The sequence below is a fragment of the Vicugna pacos genome, chromosome 8 (assembly GCF_048564905.1).
Source record: "Vicugna pacos chromosome 8, VicPac4, whole genome shotgun sequence".
Classification (NCBI taxonomy): Eukaryota; Metazoa; Chordata; class Mammalia; order Artiodactyla; family Camelidae; genus Vicugna; species Vicugna pacos.
Window position 1 is genome coordinate 48,073,209 of NC_132994.1, and position 17,395 is coordinate 48,090,603.

At 34.7% G+C, this 17,395-nt stretch overlaps 1 protein-coding gene across 3 annotated transcripts in view; it reads right to left on the bottom strand.

Annotated features, from left to right (window-relative positions):
- Positions 1-17,395, bottom strand: part of PTPRK (protein tyrosine phosphatase receptor type K) — a 511,934-nt gene that overhangs the window by 92,820 nt on the left and 401,719 nt on the right. For all 3 annotated transcript variants that reach the window (XM_006200038.4, XM_006200039.4, XM_072965854.1), the window contains exons 9-12: positions 15,619-15,728; positions 14,375-14,576; positions 10,204-10,309; positions 296-569 (exon numbers count right to left, since the gene is read on the bottom strand). In XM_006200038.4, the coding sequence (XP_006200100.1) occupies positions 296-569; positions 10,204-10,309; positions 14,375-14,576; positions 15,619-15,728 (692 nt within the window). The remainder of the gene's footprint in view (positions 1-295; positions 570-10,203; positions 10,310-14,374; positions 14,577-15,618; positions 15,729-17,395) is intronic.

The following is a 17,395-nucleotide window of genomic DNA, read 5'->3' on the forward strand; positions in this document are numbered from 1 at the left end:
CCAGCAGCAGCCCACCTTTTCAAATCATTTTATTCCCAATTGCTCTTGTGGGCTTTCCTGAAGAGGGCTCCAGTAGAAGCAGTTACTAGGAGACAGGAATCCTGCGCAATGTACCTGGCATGGAGCCGCAGCCCCACGGTTGGCCCAAAACCGTGCAGGCGGCTGGGAACAGGAACAACACCCCCTACACACCGATTTTTTTTTCCCCCCTGACAAATGTTACTGAGTATTTATAAAATTCGGCTGCAGCTTTTCCTCAGGGCAGTGAAAAAGCAAAATCTTGGAGGGAGCTCACCTTCTCCACACTGCTCATTGCTTGGAAATAGATGTTGTATCCTTTGCGTGGAGCCAAAGGGGGGTTCCAAAAGCCCTGATAGGTCCGGTTATCACCCACGGTGAATGGGGCCGGCTCAGGAAGGTTCCCTGGGGGTAGTTCCGCAGCGAAGTAGTACGGTGCACCCCCACTCATGGCATTTTGGTATGTGACAGGAACCTGGTAGCATTCCATGGCTCCAGCTTCTCTCTTGGTTCGGTGAGGATGCAACTCCTCCACAACAATCTGATAGGCACTTTTTGGAAAAAGAGGGAGGGAAAACACACATTTAGAGATTCTAGATACTGAAATTTCTCAAACAAGGAACAGGGTGTTAATATCAACACGCAGCACTGCAGTCTTTAAAGTCAGTCTTAACTCCCTGTATTTTGGTTTTCTAGCTATTTTGCAATAAAATAGAATTTCACCTGGATTGTGCTTTCCTGCCAACCCTCATGTAATCACTAAGGACCTGGAAAAAAGGAAGAAAAATCACCACAGAACTGTACACGTTTTTAAATGTTGAGAAATGAGCCACCCTAATAAGGAAACTGACATTAACCAGAGACACATCACAGATTAAATTCTACGTCTGGTATTTTTAAATGTTTAAAGTTAACATTTTCCTTTGACATGGTAGTGTGGAAGGCCCAGCTCCGAGGCCCAACAGAATGACTGCCTCAGGGTGGGGCTTGAAGCACCAGTTTGTGGTTGTCACCCTGTTAGAGACAGAATGTGCTGACAGGCGTCTCCACCTCTTGACCTTGCCATGGCATCAGCACTGGCTCAGAGCTATGCAGATCTAAAGCACAAGTGACATGCTGCAATACGCACACAGATGGACAGAAATCTGTCCTCACCACCGAAATAGACTGCATCCTTCTTCCAGAGCTGTTAATAATAAAATGTTACCAATTGTATAAACAGATGGCACTTGGCCTATTAAAGCTCAAACCTAAACCTTCTAATACCTTTCTTAAAAGTCTTAAAACTTTTCTCCAATAGCTAATATTTTACAGAGGAAAGGAGAGAGAAAGTAATGCAACTTAAAAATAAAGATCTGCCCGATCACTAATGAAATTTTGTAATCAATTTCTGAAACTGGTGTATTAATAATCTTTCTTTGTAGGACATTCTTTGGGAAAACTTTTTTAAAGTAATGTACAACTTAGAATATTGACATTGCTAACATATTTGCATATATTCTGTATATTATATATATAATGAATTTAAAAGAAATATTTATAAATTCCTGACAGTTATGAGAAAATGTTTTGTGGTCACATATAAATTGAATATAAATAAGATGTGTGTATGGTTGTGTGTTTGAATCTTAAATTTCCAGGCAAATATGCTCATTGTATATAGAGAAAACAGTTGCTATTCAGTAGACCTCCAGTAGCAACTGAATTTTTTAAAAATAAATTTACATAAAAATAAAGACAGGAGGGAGACAGAGATTGAATTTGCAACTAAGACAATTAACATTAAATTTTACACCAGTTTAGAATCTAGTATAAAAGTCTAACAGTATAAATTCTGATATATCTACAAACAGAAGACTTGTATAGATTAAGAGAAAGAAGCTTTATAAAGATTTTTTTTCTTCCTAATTATTCAAGTTCCCATTTTCCAATAATATATTGTTAAGAAATTGGTAGGTTAGTATCCATCTCCTTTCCTTTTGAAATAGGACAGAAACTGTACTAATGTCAGAAATTGAGATATGGGCAAGTAACCACAGCAGAAGTCTGTGTTCTTTAAAATTATATGTACTGCATCATTCTCTGTACCTCTGCCAAGTTGGGTCTCTAAGCTCCTAGGAATGCCATTGACAATATACGTGCTTTCTTGGGGGGGGTTGCTGTGGACCAGGCACTTGTAAATTTTTTTTTTGTCAATTTTAAAATATAGGAAATACATAAGCATTGCCCTTGGAGAGGTTAAAAAAGAGATCATAGCTGACATATGGTATGTTAAGCAAATCTAGTCTTTTCTTTTTCTGTTTATTTTCAATTTAGAATCCATATCTGTATGCTATACATCTACATAACTTGTGGATATATAGATAAATAAACTCATCCATGCACACTCCCCAAGTAAATTTAACCTCATCTTCTAGCTCTAATGGACAATAATGATAATTACCCATCCTTGTTAATCATTTAACCAAATCTTCAAAAATAAATTTCTTGTTAATTATCCCAACTTCTAGAAAAATCCAGAACATCTAGTGAACATTCAGTCTTAACTAATTCTATTAAATTGACATGGGTTTTACATTCCAAATTAAGGAACTTCACACAAGACAGCTTGTCTCTCAGATCGATTAAGAACAAAGCAGACTGCCAATGTTGGAGAGGAGTGAAGGAAGAAAAGGTACAATCTGTTCTTTGGGAAAGATCTCATTGAACTTGAGATGGAGCCCCAAATTAAACATTATAAAGTCCATTTATAAAAGCAATTATCTTTCCTTCATTGCTCAATTTGTCTGAGCAGGCCTTTCTTTAACCACATACTTCTCATTTTTCTGAGGTTTTTTTCCCCCCTCTCCTTCTACTTTCTTATTTATTAACACAAATTAATTAAAGGACAGAAAATAAGGAATGAGAAATCAAATTAGAAGTGATTTGACTGATTACATGAAATGGGCCTTGCTCTTTCATCCTTGGGGGTGTCTAATTATCTAATAGATACTTAATCTAGCTAGGTCTAAATATTATTTGAGTTTAGTACACTAGCAATTTAAAGTATTCCAAAAAATAAATAAATAAATAAAAATAAAATAAAATATTCCAAAGGCACCTGAATAGTTTTATTCACTTGACTCATATTTCATATTTCCTCATTCCTTTTAATTACATTTTAAAAATATTTCTACAAGTAAGTTAAAATCAACAAACTGGCATCATGAATCCTCACTCAATAGTCAAAAATGATTTATGTTAAAAAACTAAAAATGATTTCACTGTATTATAATTTAATTTGATTAAACATTGGTATGTAGTCATTTTTAGTTTTTTAGAAGACCAAATGACGACTTCTCATCGTACAATCTCCCTTCAGTTATAAGACTGTAAGAAAATACACACAGGAATTTTGCCATTAGCTCAAAGCAATTAATTAATGATAGACATGGTAGATATTCTTCCTGATTTCATGCTTAAAAATGTTGGAGATGAACTCAGCATTACCTCTAACAGTCTGCCATGGATTTTTCTTTTAACCTATCAGTAAGTAAACCCTCTGTGAATCTGGTTTCAGTTGTAGCTTGTACAACTTCTTGGTGATAAGAATAATAAATTATATAATTGTATACTTCCTTGTGTTTTTAATCTAACATGTCTCCTTAAAGCTTCAGGAGAAATTCCCCAGCTCCAGTGTTTTGCAATTCCTCTTATCAACAGACATCCCAAGATCTCACAGCCACTATTGCTCATACTGCCTCAATGCCAACATGTTGGTTATCCACAGAGTAGAAGTTTAAGTACCATTTTGGTGACCATCATATTTCTGGCTCCCCATCTCTTCACTCCTTAAACATACAAGCCAGGTCTCTCATAACATCCCTATTTCTGGGAGAGGAACTACCAGTTTCTGAATCAAAGCTCAAAATGCTGGCATTTACTTTAACAAATTTTATTTTAACCATGTACTATCTTCCTTGTAACCTACCATTTCTTTTCATCCCCATTGCTTCCACCATTAGGGAGGATATTTATAACTTTATATTCATATTCCCAGTCTGGTTTTCTTTCCTTCAGTTTCTCTTTCATGTAATCCAGGCACCCACTCATCTTTTCACCCATTCAGTCACTATTTTTTGAGTATTCTCTTTATGCCATGAACTGCTCATGGAGAATGCAAAAGAGAATTATTTTGAACATTTCTGCTGTTTTTTCCTAAAACATCATTTTGGACATTAACAACTCTTCTCTAACATTCCACTGTCAAAGTTATGTGAAGCTCTCCAAATGTCAAAATCTATGCTCATTATACTGAGGTTAATATCTCGCCATGTCCTTATATCTCCATGCTTGCTCTCACTATCTCCTAATGTATATTATCTGTCTCATGCTTGTAGGACCATTGTCCCCTAAACATACCAGACATACTGTCAAAAAGTATCCTCCTTTCTCCTTTTCCAGCTTTTCTACTTCTGCCATGAAGCCTTCTCTGACTAGTTCACTCACTAATTATTTTGTATTCTAAAGCCAATGGAGGTAATTCTTGAGGCAGAGGTAACTGAAGGATGAAGTGTGGGTAGGATGAAGTGTGGGTAGGATGCAGGCTCATGTGGGATGTCTTTTCAATTTAGCCCTTAATCCACCCATAAATTATAATGCCACAGATGCACTGATGAGAATCATAAGGAATTCCAGGGTTGAAAAAAGGCCAAGAACCACTGTCTTGGGATTTTTTTTCCCTAAAGTATTTTTGGGGGGGGTAATTAGTTTATTGATTTAATTATTTTTTAATGGAGGAACTAGGGATTGAACCCAGAACCTCGTGAGTACTAAGTATGCGCTCTACCACTTGAGCTACACCCTCCCCTCAAGAACCACCGTTTTATAACATTTTTTGCTGTTATCACTAGCATGCTACATTAAAAATACTATCTGGTATTATACTATTTTGTATATATTTTAGCTATGCACTATTTTAAGTGCTGAGGTTACAATAATGAACACAGTAGTAAAAGTCCCTCCTCTCAAGAAGCTTACATTCTACGAGGGAAATACAAATAAAACAAATACATTTTTTAAAAGCCACACATATGTGAAGAAGGGATAAATGCTCTAAAGAAAAATAAGTCTGGATGGGGCACAGAGAATGAAAGGAATGAAGAATTCTATTTCACAAGCAATGGTCAAGAAAGACCTATGTGTTTAAGCAGAAACCTGAAGGAAGGAAAGATTTCAGCTATGTGGGTGCTTGTATTATAGCTATGTAACAAATTATCCCAAAACTCTGTGGCTCAAAACAACAAACGTTTGCTATCGCCCAGTTTCTGTGGGTCAGGATTTTGGGAGTGGCTTAGCTAGAGGTTCTGGCTCAGAGTTTCTCAAGGTCACAGTGAAGTTTTTGGCTGTGACCACAGAACTCTGAAGGCTGGAAAGAAGATTTAAAAGAGGGCATACATCATGGTTTCTGTAAGAAAAAAATTCTACCTACTATGATTCTATAGAATAAACATTAAGCTGAAATAACATCTATTTGATTTTAATTGGAACATATGACCTGTGTGCCCATAAAATGAGGCAAAAGGATTATTTTCATCTTTGTTTAAATTTCAAGCATTTTTATCTGGAATTCAAGTAAGCTCTGTGTCATGACAGTGGTTAGAAAAATCAGAAGCAACTATTTGATCTCTTTAAATTTCTAGGAGGAAACAAATATTCTGCAGATGGATAAGGACAGCAGTCCCAATGTCTCAAGTTGTGTCTATGTGACAAGCTGACCCAGGGAATAACTCTAATATACAAGGTCTGAACTCCAACCAAACTCAGTCTATATTCTGATCTGTATTTCTGTTAAGCTATCACTGAGCATCAGACAATTTCTTTTCCTAATGCAATTGTGGAAGAGTGATGGTTTTGACTGCATTTCTGGACTATATCCTAATTTACCTAACTAAAAATATATGATACTTAATATTTCAAAATGCAAAATTACGTTTTAACTACAAAAAACATTTAGCTATACCCTAGAATATGTAGCTTCCTTCCAGCTTAAAATAGGTAGAGTTTATATTTGGAAACTGCTACAATAAAATACATTCATTTACTACAACTTACAATAAACTGAGTTCACCACTGAGAAACTCTTCTTTCTGTTTTTGTCATATTCTGCTATTTTCATTATTTGAAAACATAGCTTCCTTGAGTCAATCTTTTAATAAATGGGACATTCTCTGCATTCTGATTTATAATTATATCTACTCAGGTTAGAATTTGAGTTCATTTTTGAAAAACATAAAATGTCTTAGAAAGAAAGAAAATAAATTATGCACTCTAGGGAATTGGTTCCAAACGTGGGTAATGTTCATTTTGAATCACCGTAACGACTGTCAAATGATGACAATTTTAAGGACAGATTTCAAAAAGTTGGTAAGGAGATTCAAGTTAAGTCAGGAAGCAACTTTCAACCTTTAGAATGATTATATATTCAAAAATTAATTTTGTCAAAGAACCACACTTGCCAGAACTGCACTGCACATGTTTTTCATTAGTGTATGGACACAATTTTAATGAATAATGAAGAACAAAGTACTTGGTGATACTGAGTGCTATATTATTTAGAACAGGATTTTTCACTGGGATGTACATTATTTGTTCCATATACATTACATGGCACCTTAGAAAGAAAGCTTGGTTAAAACATTGGTAAGCTAGGCAAATATATAAAAAAATTATGTATATAAAATAATTTATAATTACAGAAAAACTCATTTTCAATAAAGAGCATGTCTTTTGTTTGATTTGGGGTGGCAATCAAATAAAAACAGTAAGAATATTTGTTATTACTTAAAAACTTCAAACGAAAAAAAACTATCTTGAATTCTTAGATGACATTTTGCTCTGCTACCACTTCTAGAAGAAAAGATACCATCATCTCTCACCCAAAGTGTCCATTCCACCCGTCTTCTCACCAAGCTTTATACATACTAGCTGTGTAAAACCATGATTGGGAGGCAAGCCTCACCTGAGTTTCCAATGCTTTCATCTCAGTGTGGCCCAATAGTTCTTCTCATTGGGACCATTCTGCCTTCAGTCTGGTTCACCCCAGTTCATCTTCTAAGTTTCAGAGTGATTTTTCTAAGAATGTACAATTGCTCAAGGTAGTTTCCACTTAAAATTCTCCCTTGACCACCTTCAGTTTTTAGACGAATCGTAAACAGCCTTTTGCTCTGGCCACTGCTTATTTCTCCAGCCTCAGCAGCTGTCACTTCTCTGGCACACCCTTCCTTCCCAATGACCCAAAATACTTGTAGTTCTGGAATGCACTACCCTATGTCATATATGCAGTCCCTTCCTTTGCGATCATTGGAAGGCCCATTCCCTGGCTCTTCTGAGCAACCTCTCCCTTCCCTTGGTTAAGTTCATTTCTACTTCTCCTTCAAAACTCAGCTTAAGTAGCACATCTTCTAGCTGCTGTCACTTGTTCACACTGTTAGCATTTATTGATTTACACGTCTACCATCCCCTATTTGAGGGAACATGCTAAATCCCTTATGTGATTTCTATTCCAAGTATCCAGCTCAGCTTCTGGCACATATTGAATGTTACTGAATCAATACATTTATATAGAGACCAATTCTAGCTTTCTTAGTAAAACTAAACTAAACGAAATGTGCAAACCTTATGTAACAAGGGTATCCTATGTGCTGTAACAGAGGCTTTGGAAATTGGAGTCTGTTTGGAGGGCCAAAGGAGAAAAATTTACATTTTCAGTGGATTTGGGACAAATGGATGGCAAAATGTACTTTGGCAGAGGCTAGGAATACTGTAAAGTAGGGAAAGATAGAATCTAGTATTTGGGGCCTGTGATAGCAGACAAAGCTAACAGACGGATACTCTGGGGAGGTTTGGCTAGGTGGTAAACAAGTCTGGCTTTTATCCGGAGGGGAGAAGATGGGCCACAGACAAAGTGAAATGGCCACACGTATTAGCAGAGAAGAGATTCTGTAAGACTGACATAAATAAAGAAGAAAATGGGCAGAAAGTCAAATAGTTTCTAGAACTGGAAAAAATTGATGAAGATCCAATCAAAGATTTGAAGCACCAGGCCATAAATACAGTGCTATGAAAATTGATTGCATCAAGTTGGGCCCCCATTTTCAAAGAAATTCGAGCATAGGAGAAGAGAACCCTCAAGATCAAGCTCCAGTTATTGGGAATGATATTGAAGGGAGGAAAGCGATAAAAAGAAAGAAGACAGGATTACCTGATGGGATGATTCAAACAGCAAAGGAAGCAGGGCTCATTTGAAGCCTAATTGCCTGGCTAGACCAGCCTGGTCCTGCCTCAGGGCTCCCACCTATGGGTGATCCCAGATAGCTGGGCTAAACCATTAGCAAAAAACTAAAGATAGACAAGATGGGACTACAATATCAGCTGGAAAACAGATATTTTTTCTCAGTAGCAACAATGTTTTAAAATACTTTTTATTTGTTTATATATCATTTAATTATGTTTTCTTGTAGTATTCTTGGAAATTGGAAATTTTGTCGTAAGTAAATGTAAATAGTGTCAAAGAAAGACTTTTGATTTAAAAACATGTTATCAATAATTTACTCACTAATTCAACAAAGTTCATGAACACCAACTATGAGCAAAGGATTTATAAGGCTGTGGACCTCTCTGATTGTCCAGATCGTTTTATTTTTGATTTACAATGCCTAGCACAGTGCTTGGCACATAGTACATAATCAGTTAATGTTAGTATAATACATTTATTTAATTAATAAACAGTGTAAGTTATATTATGTAGCCCTATTGTGCAATAATAATATATTGGGTGCAACTTACATTAAGCAAAGCTGAGTTCACTCAGATATCTAACTCTTAAAAGGTAAATGCATGTGGTAGTTCATTTAGACAACAGTAGCAGAACTGAACAACTATAAAGTAAATTTTCTCACAGGTAGGAACATGTGAATGATCCTGATTACCTGTCAATAGTAAAGATGCTGAATGCAGGCATTTTTTTCTTTCTCCTTTGGATCAGCAATCATACCCACTGATAGACTGCTGATTTATAAGTAGCACTAATATACTTTGCATTTTCAAGTAGCCAGTGCTGTACAAGTGTTTATATTACAATATATTATGATATTACTCTTTTTCTCCGGTGTGGTATTACTGTGGCTTTTAGACAGACGTGACATAAGAGTTTCCTTTATGGACTCAAGTTCTTTCATCAATACAGTTTTGTTTTCTAATTAACAAAAATATTTCTTCCTTTCCAGTGATTATTTTAATTCTTTAAATGGTGAATATGTGCTCACAAGGTCAAATGTATTCATTTTACACAGAACAAGCATTAAGTTCATTTTTAAATGAATATGTAAACAATTTGAAATGACTCAGTTATAAAATATCTGCATTGATTTCTGTGCCTTGATTTATTTCTCAATAGAAGTATGAAAACAAAAGTATCCACAAAGTCTACCAGTTTCAAATGGAAACTTGCTTAAGTTTTGGACATTTATCTAGTTACAAATGCATAGGAATTAAAATCGTTAGAATAATTTGACTCAATTCCTGAAAATAGCACAGCTCATAATTTCTGCAAGATGAGGATAATGTAGGAGATTTTAATATTGGAGAGAAAAAGTAAATGGCAAACTGAACTTTAATATTTACTATGGAATTCCTGATTAGCAACAATTTAGGAATTAAAAGCTCACATAGGCTGCATTCATTTTAACTGTTCTCCTTTTATTTCCTCATAGCTTCCTATGTTTCAATCACTCATACGAAATTATTAATAACAGATTTAACACATTGAAAAGGAGCTATTTTCTCATTTTATTTCCAACAAAAACCTTCAAAGCTCATATACTACAGATACCAACAGAGGAAGGGAAATGAAATGGGACTAGAGGGGAAAAAAAATCAAAAAACAAAGCTCTGAAATCAAACAACGCAGAGTTCTTGAATATCTCAAAAGTCCCCTTGGAGTTTTACTCTTAAAATTCTCTCTACAGGTTTGTCCAAATAAAAAACACGAAAACAAAACAAAACAAAAATAAAACCATCCTGATGGTAAGTGTCAAATGAGTGTCTCTTAAAGATGAACCACAGTATTGGCTGCTGAGCAGGGATGAGAAAACATCTCTCCTATTGGCTGCTTTTCCCTTTGACTATTATTTCCTGCCTCCTTACCTGATAGGTGCACCTTTAGCCTGTGCCGGTCTCAACAATACAGTTATTGTGGTGGCAGTTTCATTGAGAGACGCATCAACTCCTTCATAGTCGGGTAAAGTTGGAGCTGATAAGTGATTCATGAAGAAAAAAAAGTTTCAGTCAATTGACAGGAATATATCATAGTTTAAGATCAATTAACTATCCTGACTGAGGGAAAAATCAGTTTAATACTTTAGATCGAAACTGTACCTTAACTTATGCCACTGAATGTTAACTCGGGGAACCTAAAGTAGCAGCAGATGTGAAGCCAAGACTTGTTGCTGAAATTTAAATTATAATCTGGCGATTTGTGACACACACACTCCAAATACTTTGTGAAGATGTTTTAGCTTTTAGTTTCCTGAGACCTTGAAATCAGCCTTGATGGGATGGGAGGAAGGTAGTAACAGCACAGACTCTGGAGAGTTCTGGTTGCACATGGAGATGTGGAGACAGAAACAGCAGGAACCGAGGTAAATGGCTGCCGAGGGGGAAGTCGTGCTACTTGTGACCTGATGGATGTGGAATGACTGCACTAGCCTGGACCGCTTTCACTGCCATGGTCACAAAAGGAAAATATCTAGGAAGCATGGTGAGTGGGAATGGGAACGTTAGCTGTTATTTACCATGAACTAGCATTCGTTGCCAGTTTCTTAAAAAGAAGAAACTTAAAATTTTTCAAAATATTTGATAATGTTTGGGGGAGAGGAGGTTTTCTAATCTTGAACTGGGTGAGTAATCTCAAATGGCTTTTGATTATTTCCATGTAGAAAGGTGTTTAAAGGAGTACATGACCAGCGAAATGTGTGTATTATCAGAAAAAATGAGAACAAAAAATGTCTGATAAAGATTTAAAGTATTTCATTCATTCTTTGAGCATTTACTGAATATATAATATGTGTCAAATTTTATGAGAAGTGCCATAAATATAAAAATAATTAAAACATTTTTAAAAATGAAGTGTGATCTCTGACAATTATAGAATTAAAAGTAGGGAATTCACATTTATTGAGAGTGAGAGTCTCATAAACAAAAACAAATAAATAAACTATAGCAAAACTTAGATGAGCAAAAGGGGACAGTTAATTAGCCAATGCAGTGGTTTCTGAGATCAGAAACATCTGGAGGGCTTCTTAAAATACAGATTGCTACGCCTCTCCCCTAGAGTTTCTGATTCAGTAGCTGTGGGGAGGGGGCCTCATAACATATTTTCTGGAACATTTCCATGTGATGTTGGTGCTGTTGATCTGGGGTCCACACTTGTCTAAACCAGTGTTGGGAGTTGGGAAGATGAAAGAGCAGACTTCAGGGTTGAGGCAGTGCTTGAGATGAAAGTTAAAAAAAAAAAGTAAAAACTCATCAGAAAGAGAAAGCATGGAATATTTCATAGGTAGGGAACAGAATACTTGAAGATATAATCACATGACAGGACACTGTTCTAACAGCTACAAGAGCATGCTATGCCTGGAACTCTGGATTCATGGGTGTGGGTTCATCACAAGTTGTGGGTTCCGACCAGCAGAAGTCCCACCAAGAAACAGAATGAATTACTCAAGACTCTAGGGAGAAGTCAAGAGAGCGAGAGGGAGTCGGGAGCCAAAGCCATGAGCCTCTCAAATCTCTCATATTTTTTGAGTACAATGGAAGCAGAAATTTAGGGAAGGACAGGGTGGGATCACAATGAGTACAAAGGCTTTGTTTATTGTTGGTGTTTGGCTCAAGGTTAGAAGACCCTTTTTGGTGAATCATAATCGTGTTGAGCCTTTCAGCTTATCAGGGAGGAATGTATGAGAATCAGCTGCTTAACAAGATTTTTCTTGGACTCAGGCGACTGTGCCTGTCTTAGGTTGCCCCCTCTGAGTCTGCAGCTTTTTACCATTCCAGCCCAAGGCTGTTTTGGGGATAGAAGACTAACACCAGGCACGCCCAGCGTTTAAGCGTTTATAGCGGGGGGGGGGGGGGGGGGGGGGGCGGGGGCGGCCCTGGGTCATTGCTAAAACCTCAAGGCAGTTACTAAGCACATCTTCTTTAAGGAGATAAGTGGCTGGGATTGTTACAATTTGTTAACCCAATCATGGGCTCCCACACATGGGTAGGAGTGGAAGATGGGAGGAGCCATAAAATAAAGGGCTGTGAATGCTGATCATGCCTGGATGTTTGCGCTTTAGCATACTGGATATAATATATTAGATTTTGAAAAAAATTAAGAAATAAATGTATGTTGTACAAAGATCAATAGAAAAAAAAACAAAGCAAGGTAAGTCTAAAGGCAAGGATATTGCTTAGAAAGATATTTCAATGCTCTGCTTAGAATATGGTCCACATGGAAAGGAAGGAACAGTGACATTAGAAAGAGGCAAATTATCTGAGACTTATTTATGAAGTAGAATCAAGATATTAAATATGCACTATATATGTGTGTATTATTACACATGTATGTATATGTCATATGTGTATTGTACACATACATGTATACATCATCATCCTGCCAAACATCATGCCTCCAATAATTGGATTACTCTTTTATTTAAATTGCTTTTAAAATGCTAAGGAATAGAATTACTGGATTCAAGGGATTAATAACCATAAACTACCTTAGAAGTTAAAGTGAGCCTGAGAACCACATTAACCATAAATTTCATCAGCCTTAGCACAATTACCATGTGTTCCTAAGGTACAGTGATTGCAACCAAGTTTTAAAGTCTAAATCAAGCATCCATGCACACAGGCTGCTTCAAGTAAAATTATAGTTAAATAATTCAAAGAAAATGCTAGATGGGTGTCCTGGTCTTTGTAAGTTTTTTATTCAATAAAAAATGTGTCTGAACCATAATAAATTATGGCTGTCAATTATGTTCATTTGTTCAATGTTCTCAGTTTTATAAAGTTGATGTAAATTTTTTAGATATCCCTGTTGAAAGAACTTATTTATAGCACTACCTCTAATTCTAAAGGGTAGGAAATATGTTTTACTATATCATATCACTATGTCATATTTTTTAGTAAAATAATTTCAATAGGTATTTAAATTGATGTTTAGAATTGGTCCATCAAGAAATGAATTGGTAATTGTAATACATTGCTATTTTTTAATATAATGAATACTATTTTATAGTTCATTTTTATTAGAATATTAAAATATATCAAATGTTATGCAAAAGGAAAATAGCTCATATTAGAATAATTTTTTTCATGATATAAATTTTTAAAGCTTTATATTGCATTCAAACATTTTCAAATAAAATTTTAAGACTTAAATTAGAAATATGTGGTTTCCTTCTGATGCAAATGATACAGATTCAGAAGAATGGTAGAAAATTTTTAATGATGTATTATAACATACCACAAATATATGCTATGTAGAACTATAATAAAAATGAACATAAAGGAACAAAATTTTGTTCCAAAATTAGTATTTTAATATATTAAATAACTGACTCTTTAAAATGTTTATTTTTCAATTTACCTCTTCAGTTACATAACATACTCATTTTAGTAATTTTAATTAAGATAAAACATTACATACACACACACTGGAGTAGGTGTAAGGCATATTATAATGCTAATTCCTGGCAAACGATGAAATTGTGAACAAAACATAGTGTGAAATTTAATTGTATGTTAATCAATCTAAGATTCTCCTACACATTACCATTCTAAAATTTCTATGAGATTACATGAATTTATATGAGATTTCTAAGAGGAAGAAAAACTCACATTTGTTTAAAATTATCAGAATGTCAGGGAAAATGGAACAGAGACAAGGCATGTGGTACTATAAGGATCTTCTATCATGCTTTTGATAAAATCATTCATAGTAAAGATCAGATACCATAATAATTACCAACTCCTCAAAAGCATAATAGGTCTTTAATACGAACATTTATAGCAAACACTTAAATATTCCTAATTGAAATATAAAACAGTTTTTTTAAAAGACCATTGTCAATTAAAAATGACTACTTGAGATTTTCGGATTTGGACACATAACCAATAATAATCTGTATCAAATAATTCTTTAAAGTGCCTTCAATCATTCATAACTATAGTAAAGATTCAATAAGTAAAATGAACCATGCTCAGTGTATATGTGCTTCTTTAGGGTATACTATTATAAACCAGTCTGTTTGCACTTTATTTATTTGCATACCTGAGATATTGGTGGTCACATTGATAGCTGTGGCTGGTCCAAAGCCTTTGACTGTGCTGGCCCTTATGAAAAACTGGTAGGTGGTTCCAGGATGGAGATGCATAAAGACATGGTGTGTACTGTTCCATAGATTTGATACAGTCTGGGGAGGTCCAGCCACTGGAACTGCAGGATCAAATGATCTTATGCTGCTGTAACTGACCTGTTTTAAGAAATACATTTACTATTATATATCCAATATTAAGTCATAATACATTTTAAATAACTCCCTTTTAAATAAGCTAGCATTCAAGAGCATCTGTGTGGGATGAATCACATTTGTTTCATTTCTTTTCCTTCTCATTTTGTTATGGTTATTTCACTGTCATTCTGTACCTGTTGTCTCTCTCTCTCTCTCTCTCTCTCTCTCTCTCTTCATCCACAGATAAACCTAGAGTTCTATCTGGCTGGATCAACACACATCTATTTTCTTCTATTAAAATATAAATTAATATACTTAAATATAAATATAAACATATATATATATAAAATCTTATGGTTGTATATATTGTAATGCAGATGAAACACAGAAAGTGTTCAACAAATGTTTTTATAATTAAAGTTATTCTATTTCTTGTCCAAGTTACAAAATGAATTTCAAGTATGCTGATAAGAGTCCTATTCTGGTGATGCACTCTGTAGCCAATAGAAACGTAAACACTGTTTGCCCTAATCAACACTGACGATGCAGAAACAGATCTACATATCTGTGCAATTAAAATGACCTTTTCTTCTTTTTCACTTCCCATATTTAAAAATAAGATTATGATTTGTATTCAAAGTTGAGATGAAGCTCTGGAATAGTCAGCTTTATGATACATTTTGCTTTTTAGGTATTACTCTGTTACTCTGAAACAACTGACATTCAATGGCCTCGCCTAAGTCAGTATGAAATATGAGTACCTTAATTTTTTATAAAAATCTATTCTTTACAACCACCAGTAAGTCTCTTTGACAAGGCTCATTCTGCTTCTGTAAAACAACAACATGTACTTTAAGAATATGAAAATTCTAGGTGCCATACAATATTTGTTTTGATATGTACTGTTAGGATCAAGGAATTTATACATTAAAACAGAGAAGAAGTAATAATGATTTTAATCCCCTAATTCTCATTTACTTCATTTCCATTATTTCTCTCAAACTTTTTCTTTTATTCTCCCCTTCAATCCACATTTCATTAAACTTCCTTTTTCTCCTGATACCTCATATTGAGTGATGATTCCATTTGGATCCAATGGCTCTTTCCAATTCAAGAAGATCTTATTTTCAAAGGACGTTCCTTGAAGAGAATTGACTGGTACCGGGCCAGGCACTACAAATATACATATTTTTGGTTATAAATATCCTCATATCAGAAACAAAAAAGTAAACATATAAGTTAGATAAACAAATTAAAAATGAATAAAATAAATAAAAATAAAAGAAAATAATCTGTATGACCAGCTTTCTGGCTTTAATACATGGGAATTTATAAGCTTCTAATGCAGATTATGTACAACTACAAAGTTATTTTTATTCAAAAGAATATTCTATCACCTTAGAGAGTTGAATAAATTGTGTAGTCTAGTTTTCTCTGTTGTATACCTCTAATAACATGAAGATCTCATTTGTAATTTCTTTCAAGAACAGAGCTTTCCCTGAAAGACTTCCTTGAAAGATTTTTGAAGATTATTATAAGCCCCTAAGGTGTCTCCATAAAAAAGTTCATAAAATAATAAATTATAATAATAATGAACACTCCATAGACTCAAAAGCTAAACCATATAGTACTGAATTGATGGGAATAAATGCTCATTAATAGTCAATCTGATTTTTATAGCTATACTTTTTTACATTTTTATAATTTAAAAAAAGAAAGCATTGATTATTACAATTAAAAAAAAACTCTTTAAGATGAATAGGTTTAAATATCATTTCTTCAGTCTTTTATATGAAATTCTCTTTTTCAAAGCTAAAAATCAAACCATTTTATAACATGAGACTTATTTAGAACTCAACAATCAGCATAACTAGTTTTGAAGTGTCCCCAGGTATGACAAACTTTGAGAAACCATTCTAGTTCTGATTTGCGAATGTCATATAATTGACAATACCCAGTGGAAGCAATGAATCACGTGTCAGCTTCTATTGACAAAATACAAGATGCAAGATGCTTTTGCTATTGTGTGTTTTCTTTTTATACATTTTATTTAAATATTTAGTTGCTATTTATTCACATAAATGTCCACTCCCTTGTTCTCTTAATGTTTAAAAATATATCCTATCCACCCTATTTTGCTTAAAAACATGTTTTCTTTTGAAAATGCCAACCCAATATTGGGCAAGTATCGTTTTTAATTAATATTTTTCCTTAATCTAACGTTTCAGTGAACTTCACACATGACATTATCTAGAAATGTAGTTTCAGAATATACAGCAATTTTGTAAGGATTGAAATAAATTAAAAATCACTGGATCAAAGGAAATGCATTGCATCGTGGCTAACAGCATCAAGAAATTCTGAATGATATGTCAAAAGAGTAAGATTTATTTCAATCTACAAGGAGACGATGAATGATGTTATGACCTCTGGGACATTCAACATAATTGGGCACATTAATAATAAATTCATAAAGGAAGAAATCCACAGTAAACAGAAGAGATGCTAGGATTAAACTCAAGAAGAATTGTTCACATTATCTGACAGCTAAGGGCTCAGGGGAAAAGTTAACCAAAGATGTCCACTCCCCTTGACCCCCAGGTCCACAGAGTTGGCACAGGTTATGCAGTTTTCAAGGCAGAGGGTCCATGATGGCTCCTGTGCATAAAATGTGGCATCTACTGAGGGGCATTAGTTTGTTTTCCAAGGGAGTGTCTGTTGTTTCCATTCCACCCAAATGACACAAGCTCATAACTGTAATTAAGGGAAAGCATTTCTTCACCTTTTCATATCTCTCATAGAAGGTGGCTGTTGTGGGGAGGAGGAGGTAAAGCCCCAAT